The 21,861-nt window shown below is 38.6% G+C and overlaps 1 protein-coding gene across 1 annotated transcript in view; it reads right to left on the bottom strand.

The window, feature by feature from the left end:
• The window catches only part of LOC149153229 (selenoprotein O), a 158,030-nt gene that overhangs the window by 101,424 nt on the left and 34,745 nt on the right, over positions 1 to 21,861 (bottom strand). The window contains exon 2 of the mRNA XM_089445767.1: positions 18,503 to 18,612. Coding sequence (XP_089301893.1) covers positions 18,503 to 18,612 — 110 coding nt within the window. The remainder of the gene's footprint in view (positions 1 to 18,502; positions 18,613 to 21,861) is intronic.

The raw sequence follows: 21,861 nt of genomic DNA, 5'->3' as shown, positions 1-21,861 counted from the left end.
GTTTTTTGGCATTTGGTTGGGTAACTTGGGTTTAGAAATTGGGATTTTGGAAATAATTAGCTTGTAATTTTGCAAATGCTAAATTGTAATTTGTAATTTTGTATTATCATTTATGTAATCCTAAATTCCTATTTCCTAATCCTTATTTTTCCATAGGTTTGCAAATTCAAAATTCAAAAACAAACATGCCAAGGAAATTGGATCCTTTCTGGGAATATGGTGACCCTAAAACTCCGAATGATAGACAAAACTTGTATTGCAAGTTGTGTGGAAAGGAAATATTCGGGGGGGTGTACAGGTTGAAGTTCCACCTTGCACAAATCCCTGGACGTGATGTGGGGCCCTGTCTAAAGACAAATGCTGAAATTATCCAAAAAGCCATGAGAGCATTGGGAGAATTAGAGCACACTAGAGAAGCCAAAGAAGAACTCAAAAGGCAACTAAAAAGGTCAGCTGAAGGAAGTGGGCCAAGTGGCACTGGTTCTACTGCAGCGTCAGTCAATCCGGTAGCTGCATCATCATATTTTGTTCCTCGAACCACACCTGGTTCACAACCAACTATTGGTTCAATGCTAAAAAGAACTGAAAAAGAAAAAGTTGACAAGTTGATGACAAAATTTCTCCTCTGGAGTGATATTCCTTTCAGCATTATAAGGAATAATCCATTTTTCCAACCTACTGTTGATGCTATTGCCAGTGTTGGCCCGGGGTACAAACTCCCTTCTCTTCATGATTTCAGAGGCCGGCTTCTTCAAGATGAAAAGCGTGACTGCACCCAAAGATTGGAGGATTTTAGGGCATCATGGGCACAAACAGGATGCACTGTTATGTCAGATGGTTGGACTGACCAAAAGGGGAGAACCCTTATAAACTTCTTGGTTAGTTGTCCCAAGGGGACTATGTTTATCAAATCTGTTGATGCAACTCATCAAATCAAAGATGCAAGAACTTTATGTGATTTGCTGGATGTGTTTATTTTGGAGGTGGGTGCAGAAAATGTTGTCCAAGTCATAACGGACAATGCTGCAAATTATGTTGCTGCTGGTAGAATGCTTATGGACAGGCATCCTGCTTTATTTTGGACACCTTGTGCTGCCCATTGTATTGATTTGATGTTAGAGGACATTGGGAAAATTCCCTTTGTCAAAGAGGTTGTTGACTCATCAAAAAGCATCACAAAATTTATTTACAATCACACATCTGTGCTTAGCTTGATGAGAAAATGCACCAACAACAAAGAGTTGGTGCGCCCCGCCATTACACGGTTTGCGACGAGTTTCATATCTCTTCAATCCCTCTTGAATTCTATGTGGGATTTGAAGAGAATGTTTCTTTCAGAGGAGTGGCGTGCTTCGTCAATGAGCCGCAAACCAGAAGGAGAGGCCGTCTGCAGACTAGTTTCATACCAGGAAGACTTCTGGGCGGGAGTGCAGGAGGTGTGCGCTGTTACAGAACCTTTGGTAAAGGTTCTTCGGTTGGTTGATGGTGAGAAGCCCGCAATGGGCTATTTGTATGAAGCCATGGACAGGGCCAAAGAAGCCATTCGGTCCTACTATGATGACAAGGGAGATGATGGGTTCCAGAGACAACTCCTTCTATGGAACGTCATTGATGAGCGATGGAACAACACACTCCATCGTCCCATTCATGCTGCTGGGCTTTTCCTAAACCCTGCATTTTCTTATGCATGTGGGTTTAATTTTGATGTTGAGGTCGTGGAAGGATTATTAACCTGTGTCCAGAAGATGGTGAGATCTCCAGAAGAACGTATGGAGATCTCTAGACAAATTGAGCAATATAAGTTGTCAGGTGGCACATTTGACTTTGAGATGGCTGTCATTGATAGGACGGTTAAAATGCCAGGTATTTTTTAGTTTGTAGTATGTACTTTGTAACTTTGTTTCAAATTTCATTGTTTCTTCAAATTCCATTTTTTTCTTATGTTTATTTAAAATTTTATTTGTAATTTTGTTGTAGACGCATGGTGGAAGATGTATGGTGGCAGAGTACCCCTTTTGCAAAATCTTGCCGTACGCATCCTCAGCCAAACATGCAGCTCCTCGGGATGTGAGCGCAATTGGAGTGTATTTGAAAAAATACACAACAAGAAGCGCAATAGGTTAACACTTAAACATTTAAAATATTGCAAATTTCCAAATAAATTTTTGAATTCATTAAAGTTTTAAACAATATTTTTTTTATAATATTAATTATTAATTATTAATTTATTATTTCATGAACTTTGTACAGGTTTGAGTCCCATAGACTTAATGACATGGTCTATGTCTACTACAATCTTCGATTGTGGGTGAAACAACTAGAGAAGACACCTGATACGGAAGCCATCTCATTGGATGGGATTGACACCACTGCTGAATGGAGGGTTGAGACCGAGAGGCCTCTCATGGATCCCACTGAGGATTGGTTAGTGCAGGATGAGGGAGGAGGAGGAGGAGGAGGAGCAGGAGCAGGAGCAGGAGCAGGAGGAGGAGGAGTTGGAGGAGCAGGAGGAGGAGGTGACACCGCCTACCCGGGCTACCACTACCACCAGTAGAGGACGTGGTCTCCGTCCACCTCAGCCTCCTGTAGCTGCTACTACTAGTTCTTCAGCTTCTAGAGCACGTCAGACTCCACTGCCATTTCCACCACCACAGGCACCAGCTTCTACATCTAGAGGGAAAGAGAAAGTTGTGCCATTTTCTCGCAAGAGGGGCAGAGGAAATCAATAGGATTAGACTTTCATTTTATTGTATATGACATTATGACATGATGAGATACATTATCATATTTTTTGTTGATATTTTGAGGCTGAGTTGGACTTGGGACTCAGGACTTACTATTCAGGACATGATTCAATGTTATGTGTGATTTTAGCGCTAGAAATGATATTAAACATCTTATATATTAGTTTTTTTATCATATTTATGTGTCAATGTATTTATTTTATGTTGTAGATGGTTTAGATATTAAAAAAATTGAAAAAAAATGAATATTTTTGTGCCAAACGATTTTTTCCCGCTTTTTTCCGATTTTTTTCCCGATTTTAACGATTTTTTCCCGGCGCCGATTAAATCCCGATCGCGATGTGTGCAACACTGGTTTAAACTTTTCCCATAGAGACCTAGTTTATTATTTTTATAGCACACCACATTTTCCTACTAATGATCATTTGCAAGGACTTTGATGGAGAAAAGTTCCAATTTATACATGGATGCATCCCTTATATTCCCAGGTATCATGGGCATTTGGGGGCGCTCAAGAATATCCCCTGCTAGCATTGAGGATGAGACCCCATACCAAGTATGTCAACAACTACACCCAATACAATCATGCATGTGTCAACTGGCATCCTTAGCACATGAACTTTATTTCACTTGAAATGAGAAAAAAGAACACAGAAACATAGAAGCAGCTCCCTGTGGAGACAAATCTCATCTCCCAAGGGAGCATCGAACATGGTAAACATTTTAATTGGGAAACTTGTGTATAGACATTCATTTTCAGATGCCCTTTTTATTACAAGACCCTTTGTTCAACGATTCTCATGGCTTCAGGATGAAATTTATACAATACAAGAATCATGGATGCTTTGCCACACACCTAGTCAAGATGCTACATCTTTGACAAAAGGTTCATTAGCAATAGATCTGCCCATATTACCAGCCTGCAGCTAAATAATTTCTACTTTTTTCCCACAAATGATTCATGCTATCTTTTGCTTCATTGTATTTCTTGGATAGCTTACTTTTATGTCTCTTGTATACTTTACCAGTACTTTCCACTAGAGATGCACCCTCAGTGCACACTTTGATCACTGTAGTTTTTGTGGTCCCACTACCTATTATTGGCTACAAGTGGGCATTAATAGTTCAATTAAAAAATTAACCTAACACTCTAACATCTTCAGTGAATTTTGTTGAGAAATCTAGGGCATAGAGATTAAGTGATTTCTCTTCTATTAGTAACTGTTTGTGAGTGCTTTTTACTTCTTTAGATTAGGATCTTCTTTTACTTAGGTTATTAGTGTTCTTCTTCATCAAACAGCTACCAATGCATAAACCATATGGCATAAAGAGACAAGAGATACAGAATATAGGCTATCAGCCAGGGCCAAAGCCTCTCTTTGAGAGGAAAACCCGAACAAATTCTTTTTCTTATAGAGATTCCAATTGACGAACACCAAGACCAAGACCCTTGACCTAGTTGCCTCTCCAAGACAAAGACATAAGTTCCCTTCCATTGCTCTTCATGCCCAAGTCAATACTAGTCAAACTTCTGCTACTTCCTTCTTTTCGGCTACCCTTCAATCTCAGCTTCCTTCTGCTTCAGACTTGCAATGTATTTCGGCCTTCATTGGTGCACATATGGTGATTTAACCTCATCATCTCCTTCGCTTGGACTGGAAGGCCTTCTTCTTCAACTCGGCTTTCTTGAATACTCCTTGATTAGGCCTTTAGCACAGCAAGGAGATCTTTGGCCCTTTTTCTGCAGCAGTAACCTTCTCCTTTCCTCTCACGTGTGGAGATCAGCCCTAAAAACAGTCCCAAACAGACCTTATTCTAGTTTTCCTCCTTCACTTGGATAGAGAGACTTCATATGAGATCTTCTGTCCTGAAATGGAATTCGAACTACACTATTTATAGTTGTTGCCCATGCTAATTAGCCGACCTGGCAGGAGGATGATCCGATGTGTCCATTTGGGAGATTATAGTATTATTTTGAGGCCAACATGAAGGAGGTGACTTTGTCTTGGTCTTGGGGGGCTTTCTTATACTTTTTATGACTCCTACAAAAATGTAACGTGGCCAAGAAGGGTCCTTCATTCATGACATAGACTCAAATCGACTTTTATGACTAGATGACAAATCCTAAAGGCTCACAATGGGAGCCATCACTAAAAATAAAATTCCTTACTCATGAAACCCATGAGAAGCATTACAATAAGAATTTATTTTTCTTCTTTTCATCAATTACATAAAATCACAATTACTCATGTCATTATGAAGACGGAACCTAGTTACATTTTTCAATAATCCCTCTTAACTATGGCAGTATTCATAATGGTACTTGGTCATTCTCAATCTAAAGAATTTCTCATAAGAAGAGTGAGATTGGTAACCCATTTGTGTAGCATCATATCTACCAACATTGTCACATAGCAAGGCCTTGACCAACAACTCTATCTCTCCACAAGATCTGAGCACAATGTTGGCGATACCAATGATGTATAGACACCCTCATCATTGTCTCTCTCGGAACATACCCCACCTGGGTTCTCAAGTTGTGTTCCACCAAGACAATTTTTATCTTGGATTCCCAGTCCTCAAAGAATATCGTTCCTCAACGACTACTCTTATCTTGGATGCCCTAATTCATCCTCAAAGAGCATCGGATGCCAAATGTTTACCCAATCCTCCATTTTGTCTTCCCAAGCGAAGACAAGAATGATGTGTCTATCTCCCCCTCTTAATTAGGGAGAACATATCTATTCCAATAAAGGAATGTACTCATTCCTACAAAAGGAATGTACCTAAGCTCCCTCCTAGCTTAGGAATTTCCAAGTTTCTTCCAAGTAAGAAACTTGTTTCCAGGCTCCCTCTTAATTAGCGACCTACAACAGCTCCTCAAGTGGAGATGATGGGACAACCAACTGCTTGAAGAACTCTTCACGATGTCATCAACTTCTTTTAGTTATCTAGAAGTCTTCATGTTTGGGACATCAACATAGGGCACCGACCATCCATCACTTTCATCCATGAGTCAGCCATGTCATCATCAGAAAGCGATCCATCAGTCCATATCTAGCCTTCCTTAATGCCATGTTGCTTTCTTCATGCCATGTTTACTTAAGGATCTTTCATCCTACTACATGTGCATCGGTGGTGGAAGACATCGATTGATCTTCCCTTGGCAGCCCTGAATAAACCCATCCAAATATTTGTTCAAAAATAAAGGAATGAACATCAAAATCAGCATTACCTTTGTGATGGTCTTTCATCATGACATTTTCTAGTTTGCATCAGCATCCTACATACATATCGAGACATCTCCCAAAGATATATATTGTCAAAGGTCTCTTTCCTTTTCAGACTCCATCAGAGTCTTCATATCTTCCATGGAGATATCCTAGTCAAATCTTCTTAGTATATTGGTTGTTGATTGCCTTTACCATGGTTGCATATTCCACGATCTCTTCCTTCCTTTCTTCACAAATTTCATTCCCAAGAGCTTCCAATCAAATTTCCTCAATTGTTGTCAACCACCTCCTACTTCATATGAGGACATATTATGTTGATTTCATCTAGTGAATGTGTGGCCCTCACATTCCTACATCATTTGAGGGAGGAGATCATTTCTTTTGATCATGCTCTTAAGATAGAGCATTGGTTCATGATATCTGCAACCATATGACATGACTTCCACAACATCAACTATAAGAACACATACCTCATTTTTACTTTGGGTTATCCAGACTTCCTGCAGTAGCTTCCTTAATTGAAAGAGCTTCAATCCCTTGATCTGCTTCACTTTTATGTCATCATACCATCATCCCATGAATTCCATAAGTTTGGAATTCATAACGAAACACTTGCTTCCCCTCATGATCGGTGAACCTTTCAATGAAGATTCCATCAGAGAATCTTGAGGATCTAAAGTATCCCCATCAGCAAATGTTTCCTTTTGACAAATGTATGATGAACCTTGAACTAGATGACCTTACCACTTATGTTTCCAATGACATTCCCAAGAGCTATATCCTTGACTTCCATAGATTCTAACGATCTTTCATGCTTCTCTATGATGATGTCTCGAGCTCTTGCTTTCAATGCTTCTATGATGCCTTGATGCATCCCATTTAGTGAATCATGATAGCCATATCTTACAACAGAAGACTTAAGAAATTGGAAAGAACTTAGGTGAGGAATACTATCTCAGTCATAATAGAGATCTCTTACTTCCTTTATCTTGGACTTCTTCTTTTCAACTTCCTCCACTTCTTCAATGATATGAGCTTCTTCTCTTCCTCTTTTGTTATTGTCCTTCTTGATCTTAGGACGATCTCTTTTGTAGTGTCCATATTCTTAACACCCATAGCATTGGATCTTAGCCATGTTCCTTTTCTTTTTCAGAGAATTATACTTCTTTGATCTAGGGTTATGATGCTTCCTTTGACTTCAAGATGATCTTCGCTTTGATGCCTTCCTTGAAATTTGATCCTTGAGTGTCCCTTGATAAGATGCCCTTCCTTGACTTAGTCACCTTAGCTCTGATACCATGTTGTGAAATCTATGGCATAGAGATTTAAGTGATTTCTCTTCCTTTAGTAACTGTTTGTGAGTGCTTTTTACTTCTTTAGATTAGGATATTATTTTACTTGGGTTATTAGTGTTCTTCTTCATCAAACAACTACCAATGCATAAACCATAATGAGACAAGAGCCACAGAATATAGGCTATTAGCTAGCGCCAAAACTTCTCACTCTTTGAGAGGAAAACCCGAACAAATTCTTCTTCTTATAGAGATTCCAATTGACGAACACCAAAACCAAGACCCTTGACCTAGTTGCCTCTCCAAGACCAAGACACAAGTTCCCTTCCACTGCTCTTCGTGCCCAAGGAAATACTAGTCAAACTTTTGCTTCTTCCTTCTTTTTGGCTACCCTTCAATCTTGGCTACCTTCTGCTTCAGCCCTGCACTGTATTTCGGCCTTAATTGTTGCACATATGGTGATTTAACCTCATCATCTCCTTCGCTTGTATTGGAAGGCCTCCTTCTTCAACTCGGCTTTCTTGAATACTCCTTAATTAGGCCCTTAGCACAACAAGGAGATCTTCGGCCCTTTTTTTGCAACAGTAACCTTCTCCTTTCCTCTCACGTGTGGAGATCAGCCCTAAAAACAGTCCCAAACAGATCTTATTCTATTTTGCCTCCTTCACTTGGATAGAGAGACTTCATATGAGATCTTCGCATTCGTTTTTCTGCTTTTGACCAAATTGGAGACCACCGAAAATACTTCTCTGAAATTTTGTTCTGAAATGGACTTTGAATCGCCCTATTTATAGTTATTGCCCATGCTAATTAGCTAAATTGAAAGGAGGATGAGCCGACGTCCATTTGAGAGATTATATTATTCTTTTGAGGCCGACTTGAAGGAGGTGACTTTGTCTTGGTCTTGGAGGGCCTTCTTATACTTTTTATGACTCATACAAAAATGTAACGTGCCCAAGAAGGGTCCTTCATTCATGACATAGACTCAAATTAACTTTTATGACTAGATGACAAATCCTAAAGGCTCACAATAGGAGCCATCACTAAAAATAAAATTCCTTGCTCATGAAACCCATGAGACAAGCATTACAACAATAATTTTATTTTTCTTCTTTTCATCAATTACTTAAAATCACAATTGCTCATGTCATTATGAAGACCGAACCTAGCTACACTTTTCAACAACTTTAGTGTCATGCCTTGTGGGCCCTCTTTGGTTGGTGGTTGTTATTGATGTGATGTCTACAAGGATCAAAAGTTTTACTATTACAATGCCTTATTCCATGAATGGGACTTCATTACACATTAATAGTAATTAATGTGTAAGACACCAAATTGGTGTAAGAAGCCCCCTTGTTTGTGGGACAAGGGACCTGCCTCCACATAGCAATTTTACTACTAGAGTTTATGAAGGTGTATATACTCTACCCCCCTCTAGATCTGAACCCGTGAAACGCACACTCTTAACCATTAGACCCACTCAAATAATCTCCTTCTAATTGCGTGTGTATCAATCTTGCAAACATCATGTCAACAAAAAGCATCACCCAGGGTCCAAAAACAAAAACATCGAAAGCATCAGGGAAAACATCAGAAAATATCAGCAAAGTAAAAAAAATACAAATATATTCTTTTTTTTTCCAATTTTTTAAACATCTAAAGCAACAACATCAAACAAATGCATTGGCACATACAAATGAAAAGAGAACTCATCTATAAGATGTTAAGTGATACATCACATCATCACACCTCAACATTGAATCATGTCTTGAGTCCCAACTCCAAAGTCTCAAAATATCATCAAAATATATAATAAATGTATCTCATCATCATGAGTCATCTACAATGAAATCAAATAAATGAACTAGCGATTGCTTCTGCTCCTTTTGCGACAATAGGTAATGGCTTTTCTTCTAGAGGAAAACATCCCTACAGCTAGAGCATTGGACTATGATATTCTCTATAAGGAATAACGCCTAGACATTGTTGTCCTCCATTGGTGCTACTGCCATGTCTAACTTGCTCTATCGGAGTATGTGAAGGGGGTGCACTCCCAATGTCAATAATCCCCTCTTGTGAAGTTGTCTACTCTAGATCCTGCACTTCCTCTCTCTCCTCTGCTACCTCCTCTTGTAACCAATCAGGGGCCAATTCCATGATAGGCCTCTCAATCTCAACCCTCCATGCATCAATGTTGTCAATCCCATCCAACGAGATGGCATACACATCATGTGTCTTCTAAAGTTGCCTCACCCACAATCGCAGATTGCAGAGGACGTAAACCATGTGATTAAGGCATTGGGAATCCAAACTTGTATGAGGGTCATAAATTATAAATTTATAAATCAATAATCATATACTTATATTTATAACACATAATTTAGAGAGTGACAAGGCACAAAATAATAACTTACAACTTCTAATGAATTCAAATTTTAATTTGAAAACTTTTAACTTGTTGTGCTTCTGCGGGTGTATTTTCTCAAATACAATCTCATTGTGCTCGCATCCTGAAGAGCTACATGTCTAGCTAAGTACTTAAATGACAAGATTTTGTAAATGAGGCTCTATTTTGCCATAGCTTGTCCACCAAGCATCTACAACAATTAAGAGAAACAGAAGAAAAGGCATTGAAATTTGAAAATTGAAAAAAAGAATGAAGAAACAATGAAACTTGAAACTTAAACCATATTGAAGCTTACCTAGCATTTTGGTCTTCCTGTCTTGAATGGCCATGTCAAAGCCAAATGTTCCACTGGCCATCCTATAAATTTCCATTTCCTTAGAAATATTTGCACATTCTTATGGATTTGGCACCATCCTTTGAACACAAGTGAGGAATCCATCCATGATCTCAACATCAAATCTAAATCCACGGGTGTAAGAGAATGCTGGGTTGAGGTAGATTCTTGCAACATGAATAAGGTGATGGAGCGTATTCAATATTGTTCCATCACTCATAAACCACACTCCAAATCAATTGTCGTGTCTCAAATCCATGATCTCCCTTATCCTCATAATAAGCACGCTTGGATTCTTTGGCCCTATCCATGGTCTCATACAAATAGCCCATTACAGGCTTGTCTCTATCAACCCACTAAAAAACCTTTTCCAAAGTTTGGCTGATGGTACAAGCCTCCTCCACTCCAGCCTAAAAGCTCCCATGGTATGACACTAACCTACATATGGCCTCCCCCTCAAGTTTACGACTAAATGATAAAACATGTCACTCATCTGAAAGGAACATTATCTTCACATCCCACATAAAACTCAAGAGAGACCAAAGAGACATAAAGCTAGTGGAAAAATGTGTGATAGCAGGAAGCACCAACTCCCCGCTATGTATGAATCTCCTCAACAAGTTAAGCACATAAGCATGATTACATATAAATGTTGTAATGCTCCTAGCTTATTGAACAATATCTCGAATAAAAGGAATTTTGCCCGTATCCTCTAGAATCAAATCCATGCAATGTGTAGCACAATCAATCCAAAACAAGGTAGGATACCTCATCATAAGCATCTTGCCTACAACAAAGTAGTTAGCAACATTGTCCATTATAACTTGGACAACATTTTCTGGACCCACTTCCCAAATGAACCTATCCAACAACTCACATGATAGTGTTTCATATTTAATATGTGCAGATGCATAAATAGATTTCATAAACATTGTCCCCTTGGAACTGTTGTTTTTCCACAATATTAGAGTCTAGGTTAGAATCTTACAATCACTAACGCTACCAATCCAAGTATCACAACAAACTACTTTGCACAACAGAACAATATACAATAGTAAATCTACTAGTGCACAAAATATAGACAACTTTTTACAATTTTACAATAACCCAACTTCATTATATTAACAAATTGATAATACAATTGTCTAGCACTCCCATACCAAGGATAATGGCCCTCATACATCCATTGATACAAGAATACAAGAACAAGATACACTGACTATCTAGTTGATGTATTGCACGATCACAACTGCTTTGTTATATCTTGAACACATTGTTGGTCCTTCTCTCTCGTTCTACAGCACTGCCTCTATCAATGGTCCTGGGCCTTTAGGTCATTGAACTACGTTCTCCAATCTTCCCTCTAGCTAATCATAAGTCCATCTACAACCAACACATAGGGTCTTCACTCTCACTAGTTGCTCCATAGTCCTTCAAGGACACAACACTTTGAGACTTCTTTCCCTTTGTTGCTCCTCAGCTACTTAGGGACTTCTTCCCATTGTTGTCTTCCCGCGTCGCTCCAATGAAGACAAACATAAGGCAAGAGCGTTGCCTCTTATCACTGCTACAAGTCCTTCTCCAACAATGAACTTGGGTTGATGTGATTTGCTTCCTTTGCCTCCTTTCTTTGTCCTTCAAGAATCAGTCTTGAGCTCACCCAAACAACCTGCCTCTCCTTGCAGTCCAAGTGTCCTTCCCTGCACTGCACCTAGGGCTCCATTGAGCACCTCCTTGTTGCCTTCCGATAGCCTTGAGACACCCAACCAAGTCTGTCCTATACTAGGATTGCTCAACCAGTTAGAAAATACATTAACATAGAAGACATACCTTTGATTTCTCCTTTTGTTGTTCATTGTTCATGCATGCTACAGGTCAGCAACTTTTTGGCCTGGTTAGGGAAATATACCAGCCCTCAAATCACTTCGTCCTTCCTTCCACAACCTTTGTCCTAGCTCGTTCTCCTTCTAGGCATGCCCATCCATCTTTTCACCCTTCCAAACCACAGTTTGGCACCTTAAATAGGGCTCATCCCTACCTAAAACAAGCCTAAACTATCTCGGCCTTGTCTTGGAGGAAAAATACCCTTAACACATGCCCAAAACAGACCTTAAACAATGTAGCTAGCCTCTTGCGCTCCTCAGACGTGCAACAGAGATAAAATAGACCCAAAATAGTCCCAAAAACACTTCGTCCTGTCCTCCTCTTAAGATAGGTTGCCTCAGATGTCTTCACTAAGATGTATTGCAATTGGTTGATGAACAAATGAGGTCTCTAAATGTCTTATTTATATGTTTCATGTGGGTGCAACAAAAAGCCCTCCAAAGGACACCTCTAATAAAAGTCGACCTTAACTTAGTGTCACCTTTGCCCACCTAAACATATAAAAATTATTATCTCACATTGTAGACCTCCAATTATGGTGCTTGAAGTTATCCCTTGTTCCTTTAAGGGTGCTCTCCCATCTCCATGCATCAAATCAGTCAAACTCCTCTTGGATTTGGCCCCAAACCTTTGGGTACTATTGACCACACCTGTGTCAACACCCCCAAGAAGCAAAATACACATCAGTAGATAAAAATTTTGAAGATCATCTTCATCATGCTACTTCCTGATTATCATTGTAATCCAAATTCTGCAGCCCTATGGGCCTTCATTGTAAAAATGATTCTAGTATGACTATGAATCCATGTAAAAACATCTAGGTAGCCTAAGATTTTTGCTAAAGAGTTTCAGTTTAGGGAGTTTTTTACCGTACGCCAATTGTCCGCGTTTCCGAACCCAAATAATTGGCAGTGTTTTTCTTCCTCCAAAGCTAGAGTGGGGCTATATGGTAAAGTCTTAGGTGAGTCCTAGTGTTATCAAGTCTATGTATTTTTGTCATACTAGATTATATGTCTGGTGTCGCAGAATTTGATTAAGTCTAGAGGTCATGTGTCAATTGTAAAAATTCCCCTTCTAATGGGTTGTTTATATAAAATTATCTTAATGTAACAAGTGTTGTCTAGGAAATTATTGGTAAATGATTACTCATAATTAGACACCATCGCCAATATTTTTTAGACCGAGGGTGAAAATATTGCTAATCCCCTCTAGAGTTGTTTTCATTTATTTTCTAGCAGAAAATGGTCAAAAAATAAAAATGAGAGAAAATAAAAAATTCTCTCCAAGTGGAAAAACGAAATTTTGGAGAAAACGGACATTTCCATTTTACAAGGAGAAAAATCCCCAAAAATTCGTGGGTCCAAAAGAAAGCAATTTTCTAAGGTCCTCCATCAAGGGAAAAATGAATTTTTTAAGAGAAATTGAACTTATGAATCAAGGTGTTTAAGCCAAAAGGGATTTTTTGAGGAAAAAAGATTGAAATTTTTATTTTTTGGACCGGGATGAAAGCCTTCATCAAGGAATTCGAATTTCTTCTTCCAGATCAAGGGACAGGATTTAATTTTGGCATGGATCAAGCATCAACTAGCGGTTATTCTCTAAGATCAAGTCAAAATTGTGCACTTCTTTGGACTTAATCATTTTCCACTTGGAGGGGGATCTAGATCTCTCCATTTTTCTATATAAGGAAGCTATTTGCTCCTCATTGTATCATGCACTCATCAAAAAATCTTGAGCAAGTTCCGAGTCAAGCTCTGTTGGATGTAATTTTTCGTGATGGTGTTCCTTTTCTGCATCTTGTGGTAATGTTATTCTAAATCATGTTCTTAATGTTCTATTGAATATAATTGCCAAGTTATTATTTCATTAGCCAGCAGTTGCATTATCTATTTGCATAGGTATCTTGCATTAGGTACTTGGTCTAGAAAAGCATTCTAGCTCACTCGATCTAGCAAGTATCTCTAGATCTTGAGGGTTTGAATGTGTATCTAGCCCCTTTTGATCTACTAACCTCATTTCAAGTGTGTAGAGATCATATGATATTCAAATCTTGGGCGTGAGGGGAAGTCTTCGGTTGGACCAGCCAACTCCCAAGGCATGATGTTTAAAGGCCCATTGTGTTAAATACCCGATGGCTTATCTAATGGTATGTATGCAATGACTTGGCCATGGCTCTAAATTAAAAAAATCTCTTTCTCAAATTATTTTGAAGTTAAATTGTACAATAAAGTTAGATCTACTTATTAGTGCTTGAAAATTTTATTGTGAATGTTGTGAATAATTTTTACTAACTCTTGTAATTATTTCCCTAGTGTATATAGTCAGTGGCATTTTTTATTTCTCAATTAATCTATAAATATTGGAGGACGGCTAGACTTTTGTGACTTTGAAGGTGCTACATCACAAGATCGAAGGCTAACTTGATTTCCTTAGAGGATCAAGCCCTCACCTAGCCTAGCGACTATGGTTTGGGCATTGAATCATCGTTGGAGGAAGCTGTCCAACTAAGGGAAGGAGGCCGAGTAGATTTCACTCGATCTAGCAGGTATCTCTAGATCTTGAGGGTTTGAATGTATATCTAGCCCCTTTTGCTATGCTAACCTCATTTCAAGTGTGTTGAGATCGTATGATATTCAGATTTTGGGAGTGAGGGGAAGTCTTCGGTTGGACCAGCCAACTCCCAAGGGAAAAGGTTTAAAATCCCATTGTGTTAAATACCCGATGGCTTATCTAATGGTTTGTATGTAGTGACTTGGCCATGGCTCTAAATTAAAAAAATCTCTTTCTCAAATTATTTTGAAGTTAAATTGTACCATAAAGTTAGATCTACTTATTAGAGCTTGAAAATTTTATTGTGAATGTTGTGAATAATTTTTACTAACTCTTGTAATTATTTTCCTAGTGTAGATAGTTAGTGGTGTTTTTATTTCTCAATTTGAATTTTCTCTGTAAATATTGGAGGACAGCTAGACTTTTGTGACTTTACAAGTGCTACATCACAAGATCGAAGGCTAATTTGATTTCCTTGAAGGATCAAGCCCTCACCTAGCATAGTGGCTATGGTTTGGACATTGAATCATCGTTGGAGGACGCTGTCCAACTAGGGGAAGGAGGCTGAGTAGATTTCAAGACTTGATCTAGCCATAGGTGGCCTAGATCCATCATCCTAGACTTGATCTTGCAATTAAGGGTTTCACATAAGGGTTTGGCATTTGATAAAATTATTTGCAATTTTGTCGCTATAAGTTACATTTTGGCATCAAATTTCAATTGTTTTCATTGCAAAACTCATTGATCAAAGTTTGGAGGCCGAAAAGACTGATTTCAAGCATTATTGAGTTGGACGCAAAGGGTCTAAGGGCTTGAAGCCCTAGCCGCAGGCTTGAATAGGCCTTAGAGCCTTGGCCACGGGCCTAAAAGGCCATAGAACCCTAGCCGCAACCCTTATTGGGTCCTCAAAACCCTAACACAAGCATAGAAGAAGAATTAGAGGCCACTTGAAGTTGAAATTTGTACTAATTGTTTGTGCTTGCAGGCCTAATCAAACTTTTGCCAAGGTTTGGTATGGTTTTTCATTAAGAAAGTTACATTTATAGGGTTTGGTCCATTGCAATTTGTCGACTAGTCTTCATTATAGACTTGTATATCACTTGTGGGAGAGCAATTATCTTTTCGTTTTGGACATGGGATATCGTTTTCCATCAAAACTAGCACTCTAAGCCTATCCGCAGGCCTAGAGGCCTCTTTCTCCCTAGGCCGCAAGCATTTTTTCGGCTATTTCTTGTCATATATATGTTGTGGGCTAAGTGCTAACCTTTGTTATTGCAGGTGTATCATTCCCTTTTGGAGAGGTTTGTGAACTTGATTGAACCTCAAATTTTGCAATCTGAGGCATTATCCTTGGCACACTAGCCCTTGAGACTAGGCCACAAGCCTTTAAGGCCTTGTTGCTCTTATCTGCGGCCAATTCATTGGCTATCTACAATCAGATCTGAAGTGAACTTATTGCAGACCCTAATCTCAAGAGAAACACATAACAATAAGCCTAAAACACTCTAAAATCATCACATAATAATCACAATAACAATCTAAAAGGTTTTGGCTCTTATATCTTGTCATTGGGTGACTGCTATTGCTACTACAGTTTACAAGTTGCTCTGTTACAGTGGTCTGAATTGAGTTTATAGTGACATCTCTAAGGTCTAATACAGTGCTCTTGGCATCAAAATTGATTATTGTGCATTGGCTTATCCTCATTTGCAACAGTAGTTGATATTGAAGTCTTATGGACTGACTGACAAAAAACTACAGTGAGCTTATCTCTTTGTTGACAGTGGTATATTGAAAGTCTGGAGCATATTTGGCAAGTTAAACATTAGCATTTGGACAGCAGATTGATAGAACATTTGCATTGTTCTTGGTTCAGATTTGCATTGTCCAATCGCTCCATTTAAGCTATCTCTTAATCTTTGCATCTCATTCTAGGACTAGTCTTGCATCTAATAACTTACCTCCAAGCATAAGCTTGGTTGATAGACATCTACGGCCACCCTTTCTCACCTAGCATGAGGAATTCAACACCTTTCTAGTGGTTAACACAGTGACCTTGCAGTTGTTAGAGCCACAATCTCTGCAGCGTCAAAGGCACTAGGTGGTTGGAACACAAGGGGAGGTATCGTTAATCAAGCCTCTGCTTACTTCTTGTTGGCTTCCATCCCACAACCTACTCTGAAGATTGTTTTCAAAACAGTTAAGGGAAAGGTTCCATTTAGACTAGGCATATAATCTAAAATTAACCAAGATCCTTGCATCAAACATAGATCTTAAGAGTTGCATCTCATATAGGTTAATTAATCATATAAACAGTGGTTGTCCATCCAGTTACTTGGTCATAATTTATAATAAGCAAGAACTTTGACTCCATAAGGCACTGATCTCAATTCTAAATCTAATTGAATCCTCAATCTTGCTAAATTTTCACCAAGTAGCTAGGCCACTCAACCGTGTCTCTAGGGCAAGTTGGTTCGCAACTTGCTTTCCATCGTCTCACTTCCAGTCTGGGTTCCTGATTTTGCGGTTGACCAGTTTGATCACCGGTTCAGTTCTGATAACATTGATCCTACCCTTCATCATCCACTGACCCATTTTTCTAAACTCCAGGTTTATCACGTCAGTTCACTGGATTATGGTGCTTCGTAATAGAGTCATATTCTTGGCAGAATTCAAACAGAAACTAAAAAGGGTTGTCGTTCAGCAGCAGCACAGTTCATTTTGTTGTCTTTTTTTGTGGACATGTTTAGTACTTTGAAGTCTTGACAGCTGCAACCAAGAATAGTTTATTTTTTCTCTTAGATCTGCAAGATGCCTCGAGGGAAGCAACAATCTCAATTAGTAAATTTCAATGCCTTAATTATTCTCTTAGATCAGCAAGATACCTCGAGGGGAGCAACAATCTCAATTAGTAAATTTCAATGCCTTAATTAAATTACACAAAGGGTGGCAATGATGGGATGGAGATCCCAAGAAGTGGGTCCAAAGGCTTGCTTCTACAGTTGTGAGCCATTTCTTATACACGACTGCTGGATGACGATTCTTCTGCCTTCTTTACTGATATGTTCCTTCTAGAACAAAAGTTGTTCAAACCAAGAACAACTTTTTGTAATGTACAGGATTGTTGCAAATATTTTATTTTAACCAGATCCTTTGACGTTAATTTTTAATTGAACAGTTTTACATTGGGGCAAACCATTATTTCTTCTGTTCTGATTCCACAAAGGTGTCAATAACAATGTCGGAGATTTCTTCTTTAGCATATATTGTTCACAATTGTTTGGAAGATGAGCCATCAGCCTGATTTTTTATTTCCACTGGAGAAAAGATCTTGGCCATAGGCCAGTGGAATTGGCCACGAGCTAACAGTGAATCAGAAACCCGCTCTGATAACACTTAAGTGAATCTGATGGTTCACTTCATGAAATCATCATCCACAAAGAAGGAAGCCCATAAGATCCATATTAAAATAATAAATATTTATTAAAATGAATAGATTATGTGGGCTTGATGAATTGAGATACAACGAAATGTATATAAAATACACCTCAGCGTAATAAGTCATACCTTTTGGGAAAAGGGATGACTTATCATTATTATAACATAAATATAAATTATACCCTAGGACTATTATTACATAATTATGACAGTAATTGTAATATACCCTAGATATATTACATAGATAGATTCACGCACTCGTTTAGAGAGACTCTTGAAATGACAATATTTCATTTACCTGCTAAAGCCAGGCATAATTTTCACTAAACATGCATTTGTACTTTAAGTTGAAACAAGAAATTGCCTATAAAATAAAAATATCCATAAACAGAAGAGAGTTAAAACCTGAATCAAAATATGCTCGTATCCAACTTCATAAACCAGTGGAAATAAAACACTACAGTGATCCATGCAACATATTTGTCTTCTGTTTAGCTCAATAACAGTTGGAGAACCCATCTATATCTAGCAAGATTCTGCCACTGATATCATTGATGCAAGGAAACAGATATATCAACACTAACAAATTATACATAAGAAACATTTAAAACAAAACTTACTCTCTGGGGTCGAGATCCAGTAATTGAGCAACCGAATCAGACCAGGCCACAAGTTCTGGGTTCTCAACTTGAGCTGAAGGTGAAACTTTTGTATAGCAAGCATGTAAAACCTACACAATATATGTACTAGTTAAAGGTGGCATTATAGAACTAACCTTAAGTTTGAAGAAACCAGGTAACTTTTCAAGATGATGAAACAGCTTACAATCTTTCACGTAAAATATTGCAAGGCAGAGCAAAATTTGTTGCAGATTCATGTAAAATGGTGGTTAGATTACTAAAGGCAGCTGAAGGGTCACAAGAAAAGGCATTCCATGAAAAGTGAAAATGTTTCACATAGCTGTGGTAGTACTAAATTAACTTAAATTGTTTGGAAGAAGAAGACTGTCATAATCTGCATTTTATATACCATCTATACAAATCAAAAGACTAGTTTCCAAATAACACTGCAAATTTCCTGCTACTTTGAATCAATACCAGAACTCAATTTTAATCTATACCCTCAAAAATGTACGTTGTTTAGACAAGGTAACTCCCAAAAGTAACCACCCCACTGTTATACTATAACCACTGCAGCAGGCAGTTAAGGGGACATACATTTTTACAGGTAAACATCCCGGAAGCCATTCAGAAAATTTTACCAAGTAACACGATTAAACTTTTACTCAAAAATAATATGTACCTAGAAATTTTGTTATCTTAAAAATGATTGCTCAAAGTCAGCACAAAGAAGCATTGTCCTAGAACACCACTAATGAAGTATAAATACTCAGCGTTAGACAGCAATTATATATATTTTATTAATAATGATTGAATGATTTACAGTGAGAGAGGCCCTGGCTTAAATACAGCCCTAGGTGCCTCTTGGTGAATGGGCATGATCTTTGATCATGCCCTTTTGCCTAATTAACTAATAGTTATGGATTATTTTACATAACATTGCATCCCTCTTGAAAAGATGCTTTGTCCTCGAAGCATACGTAACGACAGGTGTTGTTGACGAAACGCTTTTGTCTACCAAGAAGCTTCCTCTTCTAGTAAGTCCTTCCACTTGATCAGGTATTCTTTGATTATTCGTGATCGCAACTTCTTTTCCCTACTGGAGATGATACCTTCTGGCTCTAGAATAATCCTTCCTTCGTCATCTAAAGTCGGAAGTGTTGTCTGCGCTGATTGATGTTCACCAAGTGCCCTTTTAAGGCAGGATACATGGAAAACATTGTGAACACGACTTTTATCAGGAAGGCTTAAACTGTATGCTACTTGGCTGATCTTTTTGTTGATCTGGTAGGGTCCATAAAACCTTGGTGCCAATTTGTTTTTCCCCTTTGTTTTAAGGACAACTGCTTGTAAGGCTGGAGTTTAACAAATACCCAATCTCCAACTTCAAATTCTCTCTCGGTTCTATTTCAGTCAACTTGCTGCTTCATACAATTCCTTGCATTATTTAGATTTTCTTTTAGAGTTTGGATGACTTTTTGGGTTTCTTCTAACTGGTTTTTAACAGTTGGAAGCTTCATCTTGATGATAGCAAAGTCCTTCCATTTCGGAGGTTCATAACCGTACAGAGCTTGAAATGGAGTCATTTTCGCTGATGTGTGGTAAGTGGAATTGTACCACCATTTAGCAAGATGTAACCACTGAACCCACTTATTTTGTTTGTCTGTGGCGTAACAACGTAAGTAGGCTTCTAAACATTTATTGACAACCTCTGTTTGGCCATCCGTTTGAGGATGGTAAGCTAAACTCATGTTGAGGTAGGTTCCTATATGTTTGAAAAATTCCTTCCAAAAATTACCCTTAAATTTGGCATCTCTATCGCTCACAATGACCTTGGGAAATCCATGTAATTTGTAAACATTTTTGCAAAATATCTCAGTGATTTGTTTTGTCAAGTCTAATTTCCTCATTGCAATAAATTGAGCATACTTGGTAAGTCTGTCAACTACTACAAGAATTTTATCCTTACCATCAAACACAGGTAAACCTTCAATAATGTCCATTGATATTTACTCCCATTTCTGATTCGGGATGTTTAAGGGATGAAGTAGTTCAGGTGTCACAATATTTTCATTTTTATTCCTCTGGTATTATCGCATTCGGCTACATAATTTTGAATATCATTACTCATTCCCTTCCAAAAAAAATGATTGGCATGCGTTACAGTAGGTTTTAAAGAATCCTACATGTCCGGCTGACAATGAATGTAATATTCCTAACCCGGAATATTCCTCAAACCCCAGCAAAAACTCCAACCAAATATGTGCAAATGATATAATAACCTAGAAGTGATAAAATAACAGTGGAACAGCATATAATAATGTAAACCGAAAATATAAGCAGATACACAAGAAATGCAGCGAGAAATGCTAAGCCATTTTATTATACTGAACAATAAATGAGTACAAGAGGTGATTAGGCAGATGGCACCTCGACTTGCACAAGGCAAGTGAAGAAATACTCTCAGAATGACAAGAATAGCCTCTCTGCGTGGATGTTATTGCTGCTGCTAGAAAGCAAATGATGATTTTGGGTTGCTCCCCTCCTCGGAAAAAGCTGAAACTCTGGATTCGGGCTCTACTCAAGAAACCCAGAAAGCTTTCCTGGAATGGCTTCACATTGATCTGCGTCCCAGCTGCTAGGAAACTGTCGTGTTGTTGCTGTTGCTGGAAATCGAATGAGGATTTGGGGCTGCTCCCCTCCTCAGAAAACGCTGAAACTCTGGAATCGGACTCTACTCAAAAAACCCAAAAAAACCCAGAAAGCTTTTCTGAAATGGCCGACCCCCGAAAATCACCCCCTTGGGGTTCTGCACAGTTCCTCAAAGACGCTGATGAAACTGCTGTTGAAATGCTGATGAAACTGCTGCTGAAATGCTGATGAATCTACTGCTGGAATGCCAATGGAAATACCTTGCCCGAGAAGGCACTCGAAGTCCCTCGGGGCTAAGGGTGAGATCTCTGAACGGAGACACTCAATGCACTAAACAGTGCTACAGACTAGCTAAATAGCCAGCGTGCTCTAAGTCGAAATGACTATCACAAATGCTCATAACCAGAATGATCACAAATGAGGGGGTTCCTCTCTATTTTATAGCCTCTGCCTCTCACAATCCCTAGGCTCACTTTCTCCTGCGTGATCCCCTTCTTGCCATGTGTTCCTTTCCTCCTGCGCAATTCCTCCATGTGTCTGCGTGGGCTCCATTGCTGCATCCCCTTTTGGCCCCCTTGGCTCCCCTTTAAGCCACAACGTTATGCTACTAGGAAGTGAATTTTTATTCTAAAAGTGAGTTATGTCCCCCTTCCTCACTTTTTATTTACAAATAACTATAGAAGGCAAAAATCAAACAAAATCGAATA

This window comes from Pinus tabuliformis, chromosome 9 (genome assembly GCF_031772625.1).
Source record: "Pinus tabuliformis cultivar Carrire ecotype Pingquan chromosome 9, CPIR1, whole genome shotgun sequence".
NCBI lineage: Eukaryota > Viridiplantae > Streptophyta > Pinopsida > Pinales > Pinaceae > Pinus > Pinus tabuliformis.
Note: the sequence above shows the minus strand (reverse complement) of the source record. Positions and strands in the feature narration are given on the sequence as shown.